At 41.2% G+C, this 18,515-nt stretch overlaps 1 protein-coding gene across 1 annotated transcript in view; it reads right to left on the bottom strand.

Annotated features, from left to right (window-relative positions):
* LOC113409534 (sushi domain-containing protein 5-like) overlaps positions 1-18,515 on the bottom strand; it is a 65,151-nt gene that overhangs the window by 36,839 nt on the left and 9,797 nt on the right. The window contains exons 2-3 of the mRNA XM_026663562.1: positions 16,470-16,647; positions 4,723-4,841 (exon numbers count right to left, since the gene is read on the bottom strand). Of these exons, the coding sequence (XP_026519347.1) occupies positions 4,723-4,841; positions 16,470-16,647 (297 nt within the window). The remainder of the gene's footprint in view (positions 1-4,722; positions 4,842-16,469; positions 16,648-18,515) is intronic.

The following is an 18,515-nucleotide window of genomic DNA, read 5'->3' on the forward strand; positions in this document are numbered from 1 at the left end:
GCATCAATGAGCAGTAGGTGAAAGTTGACACGATAATCCATGACAAATGATAGGAAAGGTTGGGGATAGGCTGTGAAGGGCCTTGAAAGTGAAGACATGTAGTTTGTGTTTGGTGCCATTGAGAAGGGGGAGCCAGTGGAAGGATTCAAAGACAGGGGTGACATGGTCAAAGTGAGGAAGTAGCACAATGATCTTTGCAGAAGTTATTGAATAGATAGAAAACTGGACCTTTTCAAGTCAAATGTTGCAATATTTGATTGTCTAACAATAGATCAGATATGCTGCACACCTTTTGTCACTTCAGCATGATATTGTCATGTCATTATATTCACAGGCTTGACTAAAGATTAGGGCTGTCAAGCGATTAAAAAAATTAATCGTGATTAATCGCGCTGTTAAACAATAATAGAATTCCATTTATTTAAATATTTTTGGATGTTTTCTACATTTTCAAATATTTTTATTTCAATTACAACACAGAATACAAAGAGTAAAGTGCTCACTTTATATTTATTTTTTATTACAAATATTTGCACTGTAAAAAACAAAAAAAATAGTATTTTTCAATTCACCTCATACAAGTACTGTAGTACAATCTCTTTATCATGAAAGTTCAACTTACAAATGTAGAATTATGTACAAAAAAAACTGCATTCAAAAACAAAACAATGTAAAACTTTAGAGCCTACAAGTCCACTCAGTCAAACCAAACAAGTTTGGTTACAATTTGCAGGAGATAATGCTGCTCGGTTCTTGTTTACAACGTCACCTGAAAGTGAGAACGGGCAGTCACATGGCACTGTTGTAGCCGGCGTCGCAAGATATTTACATGCCAGATGTGCTAAAGATTCATATGTCCCTTCATGCTTCAGCCATCATTCTAGAGGATATGCATCCATGCGAATGACGGGTTCTGCTCGATAACGATCCAAAGCGGAGCGGACCAACGCATGTTCATTTTCATCATCTGAGTCAGATGCCACCAAGGGAAGGTTGATTTTCTTTTTCGGTGGTTTGGGTTCTGTAGTTTCCGCATCGGAGTGTTGCTCTTTTAAGACTTCTAAAAGCATGCTCCACACCTTGTCCCTCTCAGATTTTGGAAGGCACTTCAGATTCTTAAAACTTGAGTCAAGTGCTGTAATCTCACATTGGTACCTTCTTTGCGTTTTGTCAAATCGGCTTTGAAAATGTTTTTAAAACGAACGTGCTGGGTCATCATCCAAGACTGCTATAACATGAAATGTGGGTAAGACAAAACAGGAGACATACAATTCTCCCGCAAGGAGTTCAGTCACAAATTTAATTTAATTTTTTAGAGGAGCATCATCAGCATGGAAGCATGTCCTCTGGAATGGTGGCCGATGCATGAAGGGGCATATGAATGTTTAGCATATCTGGCGCGTAAATACTTTGCAACGCTAGCTACAAAAGTGCCATGTGAACGCCTGTTCTCACTTTCAGGTGACATTGTAATTAAGAAGCAGGCAGCATTATCTCCCATAAATGTAAACAAACTTGTCTGTCTTAGCGATTGGCTGAACAAGAAGTAGGACTGAGTGGACTTGTGGGCTCTAAAGTTTTACATTGTTTTGTTTTTGAGTGCAGTTATGTAATAAAAAAAATCTACATGTGTAAGTTGCACTTTCACCATAGAGATTGCCCTATGGTATTTGCATGAGGTGAATTGAAAAAGACTATTTCTTTTATCATTTTTACAGTGCAAATATTTGTAATAAAAATAATAATATAAAGTGAGCACTGTACACTTTGTATTCTGTGTTGTAATAGAAATCAATATATTTGAAAATGTAGAAAAACATCCAAAATATTTAATAAATTTCAATTGGTATTCTATTGTTTGAGTGCAATTAATCACAATTAATTTTTTGGAGTTAATTGTGTAAGTTAACTGCGATTAATCAACAGCCCTACTAACGATTTGTTAAAACACCCTAAGTGCTGTGTGAGTTTACTGTTTTTCAAGTACTGTGTCAGTCAATGCCATCTGCCTATCTCTGTCCTTCTTTGAAGTGGCACACAAAACCACATTGTGGGCTTAACAGGTCATCCCCACTATTCCATTAACTCAACTGTACAGTCTATATTTTATATAAAAATTCTCAGGTCCAAATTATTCTGTTACACAAACATGTATCTAGAGAAAATCCACTGCTATCCATGGAGTTAGTTTGGATGTACAGGGTGTATCTGAGAGCACAATTTGTCCCTCAGTTTTTTATCTGAATGAGGAACACAGATTCTAGATTTAATTCCACATGCTGAGTTCAGAATACTGACTCCCTAGCTGCCAAAGTCTTCCAGTGTGACTCTTAACTGCACAGAATTTGAATGCCTAAATTTATCCAGTTCCGTATAATGCTGAAAATGAGATTGAATTTCCATACTGGAAAGCGGCTTTTAAAAGTATGATAAATTTACTATCAATAACAATATTTTTCTCATAATACATCTTTACTGGTGGGCCATGATATCTGAGTATCTACAACTGAGGTTAACCTCTAGCACAGTACTTTAGTTTCACATTCAGGATGAACCGTGACGTCCAGAGTCCCCAAAGCAGGCCTGGTCTATACCAACTGACTGGTATACCTTGTAATCATAATATGCGTGCAGCACCTCATGCCAACACATAATAGCCTTCTTAAGTGTTTCACAAATATTAGTTGCACTGGTTTGTTGCAATATCTGAGATAGGGTGACCAGACGTCCCGATTTTATCGGGACTGTCTCGATATTTGCTTGTTTGTCCCGTGTCCTGACCAATGTTAGGTTGGGACACGGGACAAACAAGCAAAGGCTCCGGAGCCCGGAAGGGCTCGTGCCCCCTCCCGCCCCAACTCCGCCCCTTCCTTCCCCCATTGGCTCCCTCCCCAAATCCCCACCTCTTCCCCAAGCACGCCATTCCTCCTCCCTCCACAAGCGCTGAAGGGAGGCCCCGGAGACGCAGGGGGAGCGCGGGGCCGGGGTGAGTGAGAGTCCGGCCTGGCCCCGAGTGCAGGCAGGACTCAGTCGGGCGGTACCTGGAGGGAGAGTAGGGGGGTGGCCCGCGGGGCCAGGCAGCGGCTGTTCTCCCCCCCGGGCAGTGGGACTCGGGAGCAGCCGCTGCTGCAGCTCCCACTGCCGCGGGGGGAGGAAGCGGCCACGGCGCTGGGCGGCTGCGGCTCTGGCACCTGGGCCCGAACCCCCCGAGCCCGGGCCTGTTGCAGGGACCCAGCAGCGCGCACGCTGCGCCCAGCCCCTGGCCAGTCGCGTCTGGGCTGCTGCCCAGCTGGTGCAATCCCACGGCGGCCCCGGGGCGGAGGCATCGGCAGCCCAGCCCCGTTCGTTCCCCTGCAGGTCCCGAGCGGGACGGCGGGGCTGGGGCCTGTTGCCCCCACTCCAGGGCCGCCCGCGGGATTGCACCAGCTGGGCAGCCAGCCCAGACGCGACTGGCCAGGGGCTGGGTGCAGCATGTGCGCTGCTGGGTCCCCGCAACAGGCCCAGGCTCGGGAGGTTCGTGGGCGCCAGAGCCACAGCCGCTGAGCGCCGTGGCCGCTTCCTCCCCCCCGTGGCAGTGGGAGCTGCAGCAGCGGCTGCTCCCGAGTCCCGCTGCCCAGGGGGGGAGAACAGCCGCTGCCTGGCCCCGCGGGCCGCCCCCCTACTCTCCCTCCAGGTACCGCCCGACTGAGTCCTGCCTGCGCTCGGGGCCAGGCCGGACTCTCACTCACCCCAGCCCCACGCTCCCCCTGCGTCTCCAGGGCCTCCCTCCAGCGCTTGTCGCCGAAGGGGGGGGGTTTTTTTTTTTTTTTGCTCCGCCCCCCTGCGTCCCGATATTTGACCGGGGTGATCTGGTCACCCTAATCTGAGATGAGGTCTTTAGCCGTGTAGTATTAGATGATTTCTTCCTAGAGTAACTTCACCAACAATACAATGTTTTGTGTTGGGAAATTATCCAAAAACCCCTGTTCCCAACAACATAGCTGAGCACTACCAGTGCTTCATGAATCCCAGAATGTATTGGTACAACCATGGTTGTAAGTAGAGCTGTGTGAATAATGATTTTTTTTGGTTCATGGGTAATTCCAAAAAAATGTGTGTGGGGGAATCATTTTGGGTCAAACTGAATTTTTTTTTTTTTGAAATTTTCAGTAAATCAAAAAGAAAAAAAAAAAAGGGGGGGGAGATTTTGTTCATTCTGAAAAGAAACATGTTATTTCAATTTTGAGTGTTTTAAAAATAAGATGGAAGGAAATTTCTAAAGGAACCAAAAAATCAAAACATTTAATTTTGCAAATGTAATTAAATGTTCTGACTCTTGAGATTTTTTGTTTGTTTGTTTTTTGACATGAACAATTTAGCAAACTACTTTGTGAAGTGTTTGGTTGCTGAATCTGAATTTTTTTGCAGAAAAAAGTTTTGGACAAAAAAAATTAGCCCAGCTCAGGTTGTAAGATGTGTTTTGTGAACACCAAAATGGTTCTATCAGTAGGCTTGTTGCTGTGTGAACTTGCTAAACTCTTGCAAGAATAAGTTGGACCACTATGTCATGCAACTCATGTCCTTGCAACAGATTCCTCACTTAATGGAGACACACCGTAAGGATTTATTTTGCAAAATTTCCCATCATTGCTCCCACTAGTAGGAAAATGTAAGAAAAAAGTCCTTTTTTGTAGGCAAGACAATGGTGACAGTACATTGTTTCAATGACATATCAATGCTGACCTTCATCTTTTACACAAAATGCATTGTATCTGCCACTTGGAGAGGGATCATTTTCAATGTTAACATCGATAGCTTTCACACTCTGCTGGTTGCTGCCTGTCTTACTGCACACCATTGTCCTAAAATAGAGAAGAAGGAGAACAAAATCAGAAGTTCTGCAGGAACTGTACTGCACATATAGGTGAAATTGGTTGGCCTTATATCACTTCATAGACTCATAGACTTCAAGGTCAGAAGGGACCATTATGATCTTCTAGTCTGACCTCCTGCACAATGCAGGCCACAGAATCTCACCCACCCACTCCTGTAACAAACCCCTGACCTATGTCTGAGCTATTGAAGTCCTCAACTTGTGGTTTAAAGACTTCAAGGTGCAGAGAATCCTCCAGCAAGTGACCCGTGCCCTGTGCCCCACGCTGCAGAGGAAGGCGAAAAACCCCCAGGGCCTCTGCCAATCTGCCTTGGAGGAAAATTCCTTCCCGACCCCAAATATGGCGATCAGCTAAGGCCTGAACATGTGGGCAAAACTCACCAGCCAGACTCCCAGGAAAGAATTCTCTGTAGTAACTCAGATCCCAGCCTATCTAGTGTCCCATCATAGGCCATTGGGCATATTTACCGCTAATAGTCAAAGATCTATTAATTGCCAGAATTAGGCTATTCCATCATACAGTCAGGGAACAGCATTGTATCAGTCTTATATTGTCAGGACTGAACTTCTGAGGAGCTTGCACTGGGGTAGTAATGTGGAAAAGGCCATTCTGGTAAAGAATAGATAAGAGAGACAAGTAATTTTTTTAAATGCCTGGTCATATATTAATTCATATATTAATTCAAGGGCACAGGAAGCACTAAAAGTTTAGGACTGGCATTTGAAAGAGTGATAGCAAGTTTCAGTTTGTGCACAGTATGTCTAAACATTGGGACAAATCCCAAATCCTGCCTAAGGGCCATATGATGCTTCACTTACAACAGTGTAAATCCACAGCAACAATGTTGGCTTCCACAGTGTACTCCAGATTGAAAACAGTTTAAATCAGAGCAGAATTTGGCCTTCTGTCTTTTTTAGTTCTTTACTCAAGTAAACTCCTATTAAAGTGGGAGTTTAATAGGATTTAATAGGAGTTTTGCCTGAGTACAAATTAGGTAAAGATCCCAGGATTTCCTATTATCACCAATAATTCAAAAAAATTTATTAAAATAATACCGTTAGTATTTTATCATATTTGTTCAGTTAATCTGTTTGACACTGATTTGCAACATCGTAGGCAAATCACTTCACTTTTCTGTCTCAGGGTATATCTACACTGTGCAGTTTTCAGCTCAAGTGGATGTATGCACTAGCTTTGATCAAGCTAGCATGCTACAAATAGCAGTGTAGCCACAGCGGCGCATGCAGCAGCATAGGCTAGCCACCCGAGTATAATCTCCTCCAAGATCCTGTGCGTATACTCACAAGGTTGCCCCGTGCCACCAGCTGTGCTGCCTTGTCTAAGCTGCTGTTTTTAGTGCACTACCTGGATTAAAACTACTGTGTTTTTGTCTACCCAAGCTGGAGATTACACCTCCAGCTGCAGCATATATATACCTCAGTTACTGCACCTATAGAATGGGAATAATATTTGCTCACCTACCTATATCTCAGAGGTGTTGTGAGGATTAATTAATCTCTAATGTCTAAAGGCATCAGCTCCATAACAAAAATGTGATCTCTGCCCCGAAAAGCTGATGGTCAAAATCTATCTTAAGTAGATCTGGCCTTCCTCACTGTAGTATCTGACCACCTCACAACTCCTCTGTGAGGTAGGGCAGTATCATTATCCCCATTTTATAGAAGAGGAACTGAAGTACAGAGAGGCAAGTGACTTGCCCAAGGTCACACAATAAGTCTGTGGTAGAGTAGAGAATTAAACCCACATCTCCTGAGTCCTAGAGCAATGCTTTAACTATTGGACTATCCTACAGTAGGGGGATAAAGCAAACAAATAGAGGAATAAAAGGTAACAATGAGAAAATTATGATCTGTGTGATAAGCAGCAGTCAGAGCACACCAGCTAACCAGTGTCAAGTTTTTTGTAGGTGTTGAAGCAGAGGTGAGTTTTAGGAAGCAATCTGAAGGAAGCAACGTGGTGGTTTTGCAGATTTGTAAAGGGGGCTCTTTCTAAGCATAATGGGGGACAGAAGAAGAGCATGAAGTTGTTTAATGGAAAATTAGACAATTAGACAATGAAGTCTGGCATCGCTGACAGTGGAGGTGGGAATATACGTCTGATAGAATATGAAAAATGATAAATAGGGTGAAATAGTCCATGGAGGGTCTTAAAAGTAAAGACAAATAGTTGTTATTCTACTGCAGCTGTGAATCTGGTAAACAATATAAACCTTTCTAAGACTGATACAGGATGTGCTTAGGGGCCATTACTGGGTGAGTGGATAGGCACAAAAATGGCACAAAGTGCACTACTACTTGTAGTAAGATGAGGCCCTGACACATAAACCCTTGGTATCAGAGGCCCGGTATGAGGCCTAAGGCCTGAGCTAAAGTAACGGTCAAGACTTTGCTAATATAAAGCAAAGTTAAGCTGTGAGCCAGAGGCAGGTCCTGCTCACAGAAGCTGGCAAGGAAAGGGCTGAGGTTGCACAAACATATACCTACAATGTATTGGATACTACAGATATAAACATATGGTACCAGAATACTCTGATACTGGCACATTCCACTCAGATAACAAGGAACAGGGAACAAGGAACTTTTGACCCATCCTAACGATAGGGTCAAAAGGGTAATATGATGGATAGAGTTGTTTTGTTCGAACCAACATGTACAAGGTGAGAGGCGGCACCTTACTGCTTAGATGGGTTGTACCCAGGACCGGCTCTAGGCACCAGCGTTCCAAGCATGTGCTTGGGGTGGCCATTTTCAAGGGGCAGCACTCCGTTTTGTTTTTGTTTTGTTTTTTTGCTTCGGTGGCGGCACTCCGGCCCCTTTTTTGCTTGGGGCGGCAAAAAACCTGGAGCCGGCCCTGGTTGTACCTTGCTACGTAGAGGGGTTGCACCTCAATACGTCAGGAGTGATACTTGTTTGTATCTGTGTATAAGAATGCATCCCTGGGGCGGTGTCTTTGTCTGGCCTAGAGGGTAGTGGAGAGTCCCGCCACTGACTGAGACGGTCCATTGTCAGGGGCAGATATTCGTAGTATGTCCTGTAGAGTCTGCGGGGAACTATTACTGTGCTTCGTTTGGCAATAAACCTGGCCGGGTGCCTTCGTACTTTATCAGAGTCTGTGGTCTTTGGGGGTTCTCTCGGGGTCTGCTGTGTCAGCTATCTGCGCAGAGCCGGGGCAGCACACAGAGGGAACATACGCACGTAGCCGACTGATATCAACATTGAACAGAGCAGAGCACCACACCGGTAGCGTCTGATGACACTACTGTGAAAAGTGACTCTTGAAACTGACACCCACATTTTTTGTGTCTGTGATTTCAGATAAAATATGCTCCATTTACAAGCAAAATACGTGTTTTTTTTCCCCTACCTGCAAGCCCTGAAAACTCAGCTCGAGAACCTGGAGTCAAGATAGTCTCTTTTTTCCTTATACATCTTCCTCACCTACAATTAAGGTTCTGTAGAACAAATTATGTTCTCACTGGCACTTATGCAATCCCACCATCTTCCAGTTAGGCCCTCAGTAACACCTATGCCATCCTATTGCATTTAATGAGTTTTAACACAAGTGACAAATTCGAACTAAGTATACAATTCTGTTAATGTTGAACAAAAAAGGGCATAGAATCCATCTCTCTCCATCTCAGCTATGGTGTCTCTACAGAACTAAGAGGCGCAAACAGTAGTATATTATAGATGAAGCTGTTAGCACTGCCTATACTTATGGCTACTCAAACTTACCATTATAAGATCCTATTTTGAGTTGCTTATAATTTTGATTAACACTGGCTGAAACTTCCCGTGCTGGCATCTACCTTAGGCTGAACTTTTTGGGAAAGTTTCAGCAAAAAATGGTTCAGACATTTCCAAGGATTAGATTAGGGAAAAATACACTGTTTTGCCCATGCTAAAAAAAAATTCTTATGAATGTTTCATTGAGAAACTATAGCACCTCCATGCTTTAGAGCAGGGACATGACATTTTGGCAGGGATGCACTTGATGGCAAGGGTGGGTTTTTTTTTTATTTTTATTTTTATTTATTTTTTGCTGTTCTTTTGAAAATCTGCTTGAATTTCTGAATTGCCGAGTTGAAAGCCTTTTAAAAATCTGTTCCCGTATGCTTAGCAGAGACTTGTTAGACTTTGGCAGCTAAATTCTTCCAAGATTCCATCTTCACTGAGCATGCTCCATCCCAGGGATGCAGGGACTATGCAATTGTACCACTCTACTTGGCACTGGTGAGGCCTCAGCTGGAGTATTGTGTCCAGTTTTAGGCACAACACTTTAAGAAAGATGTGGATAAATTAGAGAAAGTCCAGAGGAGAGCAACAAAAATGATAAAAGGTTTTGAAAACCTGACCTATGAGAATAGGCTAAAAAGAAAACTGGTTATATTTATTCTTGAGAAAGAAAGACTGAGGGGAGACCTGATAACTCTTCATATCATACATATATGTGTTCAAAATATTGTTATTCTTAAAAATTGTTTTGAAGGCTTACAAAGTTAAAACAATACTAATGAACTATTAAAATATACTACATCATAAAAATTGATGGTCTCATTACTTCCTTTTTAACTTTCTAGAATAGTTAAAGATGTCATTCACAAGTTGATACCAGAATCTAATTTCTGGCACCATAAACACAATACAAGTTATGTTCATGTAAATATTTCAGATATACAGAAGTTCAAAAAAATGAAAACTTGGAAAACCTCATCAGACAGTCCGCCTTAGGCCCCCCCCCCAAACCGCACCCCTCTGATGCATTTTTTCCTCCTGGAAAAACAACACTGCACTTGATGGGCTCATTTTACATAAAAAGCGTTCATGTGCATGCACGTTCATTCACACATGAATGTGTGAGTAGGAAGTAAATCTTTAGATTTTCCCTTCTACTGCATAAGGATGTGGTCCTGCCAAGACTTATGCACATGCTTAACTTTACTATTGAAATAAATGGAATTACATGGTAATAAATTCTTGCAGCGTCTGTGCCTAAGTGCGTTCTAGCTGTTTGATCCTTTCAACCGTAACAATTTGTTTGAATCATTTTATATGCAAACAAAATCTCACTGAAAGTCAATGGGACGTAGACTTACAAGCCTAAATCACTTCAGAAAATGAGATTTAACTGCTTAAATCACTTAGGCTTTGCAATGCTGAACAGCGAAACATCTAAATATCTTTAAAAGTCTGGATCTATGTGTCTAAAGTTTAGTACCCAAAATCCGAGGCACTCTGAATCAGAGAGTGAAAATTTGCCCCACAGTAAATTCAGTGGGAATTTTGGTCACTCATGATCTCTGAAAACACTGCTCTACAGCCAAAATGCTTCTGAAATAAATGTAGTCAAACTTTACTAATTCTGGGTCACTGAGAACGAAAATGATGCTTAAAATTGTTGATTGGCTCTAGTTTTCAAGATATGCTATTGGGTCAGTATATACGACCCTTGACTTGGGAATGGCGGAGGATAAGTGAGTTATAAAGGGAAGGGATCTCAATTTAAACCAGAAATGACTAAAATACATCTTTGACTGGATCTATGAATAAATCTATGACTGGGTTTGGACAGTACTTGCTTTTTAGGCAAAACAATGAATGATGCAATCTGAAGCTGGTATTGCGTCATACATGATATGAATTGCATCATGTTATTCCTAGAAGTCATGGATGATGCAATCCTAACGAAGCTTACATCACTCTGCTGAACAAATTGCCCTATATCAGCTCTAGAAATCATACAGTGTCTTGCTCTCTTATTTGTCAGTGTTTGATTTTGCAAAGGGACACATTTCTGTTTAGCCAAAGTGAGCAGAGATGCCTCGTACTTGTGTGAACAGTGCAGATAACTTCTGCTATGTTTGTGGTGAAGTGACTTTTGCATCACAAAAGCGCAGTATAACCACTATGGTTAAGAAAGCCTATCACCTTTATTTTGGCTGCAAAATTGGAGATCAGGACAAGAGGTGGGCCCCACACATATGCTGCAACACTTGTGCAACAAATCTTTGCCAGTGGTTGAACAGGAAAAGGAAATCTATGCCTTTTGCAGTGCCAATGATTTGGAGAGAGCCAACAGATCATACCAGCAATTGTTACTTCTGCATGGTGCCTCCAGTTGGGAAAGGTGTGTCAAAGAAGAAAAAGTGGACTGTACATTATCCAAACATTCCATCAGCTATACGCCCAGTACCCCACGGAGAAGGACTGCTGGTTCCTGATGCACCAGAATCATTCTCACTTGAGTCAGACGAGGAAAAGGAAGAGGATGAAACTTCTGGTCCTGAACCATCAATGTCACAGGACCCACATTTTCTCCCATCCTCCTCCTCTGAACCACACCTCATAACACAAGGTGAACTGAATGACCTTGTCAGGGATTTGGAACTACCCAAGAGTAAGGCAGAGCTGTTGGGCTCCAGACTACAGCAGTGAAATCTCCTGGCAGGTGATGTTAGGGTTTCCATGTTCCGTGACCGTCAAAAGGATCTTGTCCCATTCTTCTTCATGGAAGGTGATCTTGTAGCCTGCAACAACATTGATGGTGTGATGGCAGCCCTCAACATCGTTCACGATCCAGATGAGTGGAGACTGTTCATTGATTCATCGAAGACGAGTCTTAAAGCTGTTTTACTGCATAATGGCAATGTTTTGCCATCAATTCCAGTTGGTCATGGAGTACATATGAAGGAAACCTATGACAACATAAAACAACTTTTGAGGTGCATAAACTATGACCAATATCAGTGGCAGCTTTGTGGCGATTTGAAGGTTGTTGCTCTCTTGCTTGGTCTGCAGACTGGATACACAAAGTACTGCTGTTTTCTCTGCGAATGGAATAGTCGTGCAAGAGATTCCCACTACATCAAGAAAGATTGGCCACTCCGACAGTCATTGGAGCCTGGGAGGAAAAGTGTTCAGCATCCACCACTTGTTGAATCAAGGAAGATTTTGTTACCACCCTTACACATCAAGCTGGGTCTGATGAAGAACTTTGTCAAGGCCATTGACAAAACACAAGCAGCTTTCAAGTACCTCCGTGGAAAATTTCCAAGGTTAAGTGAAGCTAAGATAAAGGAAGGTGTCTTTGTTGGTCCTCAGATTCGTGAACTTCTTCGAGATGATGCATTTGACCATGCACTGTGTGGCAAGGAAAAGACGGCATGGAAAGCCTTCCAGTTAGTGGCAATAAATTTTCTCGGAAACAACAAGGCAGACAACTACAGGTTGTTGGTGGAAAACCTCCTCAAGGCATACAAAAGCCTTGGTTGTAACATGTCACTAAAGATACATTTTTTGCACTCTCATCTAGATTTTTTTCCACCGAACTGCGGAGCACTGAGCGACGAGCACGGTGAGCGATTTCACTAGGACATTGCAACAATGGAGAAACGCTATCAGGGCAAATGGAGCCCATCAATGCTTGCAGACTATTGCTGGACAGTCACAAGAGATGCTCCATTTAATGAATACAAGAGACAAGCCAAGAAGCGCCGAGTAGACACGGAATAGGACTAAACTATGTACATAATCGTTTTTTGCCTTTTGTTTCATAATAAATTTTATTTATATAACCCTTTTGCTGATTTTTAAAGTGTTACATAAACAGGACAGGTGAAATATTATCATGTAAAGCAACCATAAACACATGAAAAGACCTAGGTTTACAATTTATGATTAAAACTCTACTATCTACACAATATACATAGACATAAAATGTAAAAACTTAAATATCTTAGAAACAGTAGCCAATCAGTTGTTTTAATTGTCATATTTGAATTCAGCACATCAAAATACATAATAAATAGCACATTTTATCTCTGAAGCAGACGACTTCTCAAAAATTGTAGACCAGTCAAATCAATCCATGTCCCTTTGGATATGACTACACTGGAGCTGGAAGGTGTAATTTCCAGCTCAAGGAGACATATCTGCGCTGGCTCTGATCAAGCTAGAGCACTAAAAACAGAAGTGTAAGTGTGGTGGTGCAAGTGGCAGGATGGGCACTGTCCGGAATACAGTCTCATCTAAGACCCTAGATACATATTCAGGCAGCTAGCACCACTTGCACCACTCTGGTTAGCACGGATATGTCTGCTCTAGTTGGAAATTACACCTTACATCTCCAGTGTAGACATACGCTCTGTGTGCCTAAGTAAGGACTCAATGCCTGATCTTAGGCATCCAGTTCTGAACTTTTGAGCCTGCATTTTCTGACTTTTAGTCCTCTGTTCTAGCTATTATCCACTACTGCAGCCCAAAGCACCACTACTCAGTGTGCTATTTCTGGGGTAGACTAAAAATTTATCTTTGGCTGACGGATCCTTGGAATTTTGCTATCATGTCCAAAATAGGATACTGTGAATCATATATAGGATTGTGTGTTTAAAGAACGAAGTGCTTTTTAATTTTTTTCAGATGCCATATAAAGTTCCTGTGTGGTTTGCTATTGCAAGTATATAGATGATGGAAATCTAATATAGTACATTGACTTGTTAATCCTTAGAATAGCATTTATTAGTTACTGTTGATAGAAATAAGACTTAATAAAAAGGCTATGAAGTAAGTAATTTTTACCATTATACACAAAGTAAGACTCCAGTGTGTTTGACCTTTTGAATCCCTTACAAAAAGATCCAAACTGTTGGATTTATAGCTAAACCATGTTCCTTCATTAAGTTTAAAATATGAAATGCTCTTCCTGTAGATTAATTCATTCCTGCTTAAAACAAGGTTTTAAATGACACTGCACTTAAGAGTTTAACTTGGTACTGTATATTATACAATTTAGAATTGTGAATTTGTTTTGATTAAAACTGAAAACATCCAGATACAATTTCTCTGAGAATGAAGAAATCCTCTCTCATGTAAATAGGGAAATAACAAAAGCCTATTTGATTCTTCCAACCCCACATTCTCTGTCTGTATGCTTCATGCCTACAGCCCAATCCTGCAAGGTGCTGAGCATTTCCTGTGAGGTGTTGACTGCACTCAACCCCCACTGATCCCTTCAAATGAGAGGGCTCAGCACCTCATACCATTGGGTTTAAGGATCCAGCAGGCCTATGAAGCCTTACTTGACTGTTTGGAGTCAATAGGCCTACTTGCGTGAGTGAGAGTTGCAAAATCAGGCCCTTTTCTGTAAATCCTTTGGGATGGATATATGTCTTTCTACATGTCTGTAAAGTGCCAACTGCTATAGAAACTGTTATTGGTGAAGCATGTAGCAGAGCTGTTAACAAAAGCTGCACATGTTTTTTATTTACCATTCTCAGTCCTAGAACTATTGCTGCTTAGGAGTCACCATGGTTAAGAGGATACCACACTCTGAATACCAAATAGAATGGAAGAGGGGGGTCACTCTGCATATGTCTACACTGCACTAAAACCCCCGTGGCTGGCCCGGGTCAGCTGACTCCAGCTTGCAGGGGGCTATAAAATTGCAGCGTAGACATCTGGGTTCGTACTGGAGCCCAGGTTCTGAGACCTCGTGAGGGGGGGCGGGTCCCAGAGGCCAGCATCCAGCCCAAGCCTGAAAGTCTACCCTGCAATTTTATAGCCTCTCAGCCTGAGCCCCATGAGCCCGAGTCAGCTGACCGAGGCCAGACACAGGTGTTTTATTGCAGCGTAGACATACCCTGTGGGATTTGAATTTGAGTGGATGATTTCAGTTCTGATTTGAGCCCAGATGTATGTGGAATTCTACATCTTTTTAGCACGTCCTTTAGTCTATTGCTTAGTCCAGTCTGGTGTGTGATTTGTACCCACTGTTATTTCACAAGTAGGTACAATTTTTTTTCTTTCTGTAGAGGTCTATGCAACACTTAGATATACATAGAAGGAACGAATGAGTCAGAATACTGATCAGTCATAATAATTATGTGTTCTGGTAAACATCTGACCTAGATGTCAGCTATTTCTGAAAACCTCTTACAATTCCATGAATACAGAAAACTGTTCCGCCAATCATCATTAGGAGAAAAAAAACACCCATACAATTATTATATAGAGGGCACTAATAACACATTGGATGAAATCCAGAATCCATATGTACATTCCACTTTCTTCCATTGCTCAGAACTCTCTCAAACAAATTCTTTTTTGGGTTGCAAAGGAAAAGTGCTTTAATTGTTCCTTAGTTACCCGAATGTGAAAAATATACTTTTCCTATATGTTACAATTAATTCACTTACATAAATAACAAAATAGTTTCGAGAAGAAGGTTCACTCTGTGGTTGTCTTGTATGTCTCAATTAAAGTAAAAAAATCAAGCCAAATTTGAAGACAAAAAACGGTTCCGTGGTTTTACAGTTACGAGCATTTAGAGATGCCAGATTCGCACATAGCCATTAGAATTTTTATTTAAGGTTTTTCATGGAGCTTTTAAAATGTTGGTTCTGCAAATCAGCCCTTCAGCTTTAGTGGTGCCCTTAAACTGAGAGCTTAGCTGAGACATGCATATGAGATGAAGGCTTTTTAGTGGCAATGGTGCCAACTATAATTCTTGACCTATTCAAGGAATGTTGAAGTGAATCAAGTGCAGCTTGTAATCTCCCCATGCCAAATAGCTCCGGATTTCTTTTTTTATTTTTCCTTTAAAGAAACAAGATAACTAAATATAAAAATACTGCAATGTTAAGCTTGAGAAATCAAACATGCCCAAGTCAAGAAATTGAAAAGTTAAGGCTGCTTCTGCTGTATTAACTCAGCTTAATTGCACATATGTATTTTCTATTCCTGTTTTACTTGTTAAATGTTAACTTTATTGGGGTCGTGTTTTAGTGTATACCATAAAAGTATCAAATGATCAACCTGGTGGAATTAATGTCCCAAGAGGAATGCTAGTAAGTTTTGATGCCATTCAATAATCATACAATTATGATTAAGACATTTTAGTGTTTGTGGCCTCAAATTAGACACAACTTATTTTTAAAGATCATATAGATTTTTTTCACAATATTTTCCCTTCATAGTATCACTATAGGGGAGAATCAAAATTGTTTGAGGATCTTAACTTTGTATTTTCATACCTTAACATGTTTGGAATCTTTGATAGTTTAACCTTACCTTTGAATTCACTGGATTAGTAATGCTTGCTTTTGGGATAATTGAAAACTTCCTGGGGTGATCTTTTTACCTTCAAACTACCCTCAAGCTTCATTCTGTCTTAACTTAGCTTTTTGTCTAAGAATAGTTAAGAATGTTTGATTAAAGTAATAATGATTATTTTAATGTTATATTTCAGTATAATGATACTTCACCTTTGTTTTATTATATATTTAAAGAAATCTAATCTTTTAAGTTGTATGTAATATACAAGATACAGTATTGTAATAGCAATGATTGTAGAAGGAAGCCTGTGGAAGTGGGTTTAACCCTGAAACAAGATTATCTGTAGCCAAATAACGCCCATTTAATCTTGCAGTTTTTACTGGAGGAGGCTAGGGTTTAGCAATGGGTAGGTCTGAGACTCTAAGTATTCCTCAGTAATAATATTAGCCAAAGGGGGAAAGCTTGTTTGAGAGCAATCATTCATGCTGGTTAGGGTGGATTTTGCTGTTTCCATTCTCCTTACCTAATGGTACCGTCGGCCAGCCAACCTCTGGTGCATGCGGCAAAAGAACAGTCCACTACAGCCCGTCTCAATTCCTCTGCAGTGGCTAAGCGAGCGCCCAGGTCAGTACACAATTTCTGAGCTGCGGTTAGGTCCAGATCCTGAGAGCTGTTTCTGGATTCAACTGTGAACAACTTCCCTGCAGCACCAAAGACAGACACACACAACAAAACGTGTCACATGTCACAGTGTTGTATTAAATAAATACACAAATATATTGTGGATTGTGACAAACCTATCAACTGAAAAATTAAACTTATTTTCTTTTATGATCTCAGTTTAATTTTAACTGAGCTCCTTGATCTTGGGAGCTAGTAACTTAAGCCTAGATCTTTAAAGATATTTAAGTGCCTAATTTCTATTGAAATCAATGGTAGTTGCGCATCCAAACACCTTTAAGGATCTGGTCCTTGCTTCTGGCCTATACCACTAGTAAATTACTACTCCTGTATACAAGCATGTGCATGCACACACACACATACACATATGTTTAGCTATGTGGTTTAGCTCCTTTGATCAGTAATTTGAGAAGTGGGGCTAAGTTTCCATATATTTCTGACCCAGGTGAGTGGCTCCCCTTACTCCTACATGCCTGGATCCAAAGTTTGTATAGCTCTTGGAGCGTAAATAGGGGTTCTTACTCCCTCATATGGGTGTATAGTGAGAGTCAGAATCTATCCCGTAGGAACTGGTAATGCATGTCTTACACTTAATTTATAAAATCAATCAAATTTATAAAATAACAAATACCAGTTTAAAAAGCTAGCAATGTAACTTGCTCTTCCATATCAGCAACAAATTAATTCCCAGTCTCTACTAGGAAAGGAAAGGCTTCATATACTTTGCAATAACCTGGACCTAAATTCTGCCACAAATCACCATGGTTTTCATATCAGACTGGAGCTGCAGACTGGAAAATATGCAGCACTTCCAAGTAAATTTTTAAAAAGTGGAAGGCTTTTATTTAATGAAATATGAAAATGACTAATAGAATCAGCAGAGTATTCCTTATTGTTTGATTTTGTTTTAAACTCAGTTTATTTTACCCTGACTTTAAATTTTCAATGCACTGCAGATTTTTGTTCTTACAACGCATTCCTGCATTGTGGACTTTATCGGGGTAGAAGCTGGAGGTTTTAGCAGTTGGGCAGAGGGCAGGTAGGATTTTGCATCAAAGGCAGCCTAGGACATGATTGATTTGTAGAATAAGCATATTTGCTAGCTGATTCCGCGAAAAATGATAAGCAGCAAAATAATTAACAATGTTGACATTTACATTTTCATAATTCGGTTTTCAAGTTAACACCCCACTGAGCTAACGCAAGTCTCAGAGCATTTGTTTTTGGATGTCTGCAGACCCAGGAAGACAGCAGTACATCAGATTACAACAGTTTATGTCAGGAAGGGCTTCTTTGTTATCATAAGTAACATTTTATTTAAATAAAATCTTAGATTCTACAGCACAATTCGACAGCAATTGGGGCATTAGGTAGCAAATTCCCTCATCCCAGATTACATAGGCCCTAACTAAACTAGCTCAGAAACCCTTCAGGCGATCCATCCTACATTGTATGCCAGGCCCATCACCTTCCTCAAGCACTTCTGGCTTTAGCAAACAGATAACCCCCACCTTGGATCTAACTAAACTTTGGCTCTAGCAGACTGCTGGAGGGAATAACTTCCAGAGATGTGGCCCTATGACTGACAACATCCTGCCATCAGCAGCAGAGATTTTAACCCCAGTAATTGACAATGAGATCAATCAAGAGGATCACTATTCCTGCAATGAGAAATGTTGAGTTATGTTTCAGCTAACACACAGAGACCCCAATCAAAGATTAGGTCTCTAATGTGGTAGGCACTGTACATACACCTTGAATTCCCATCAGAAATGAGCTGGAGCCAGTGCAGAGCAGAGAAGACAACAAGCCTCTACATTTTCTACTACTGAAACTTCTGAATACTTTTCAAAGGCAACAAATAGAGTGCATGGCAGTAATGTAGCCT

This window comes from Terrapene carolina, unplaced genomic scaffold (genome assembly GCF_002925995.2).
Source record: "Terrapene carolina triunguis isolate 2854851 unplaced genomic scaffold, T_m_triunguis-2.0 Scaffold33723, whole genome shotgun sequence".
NCBI lineage: Eukaryota > Metazoa > Chordata > Testudines > Emydidae > Terrapene > Terrapene triunguis.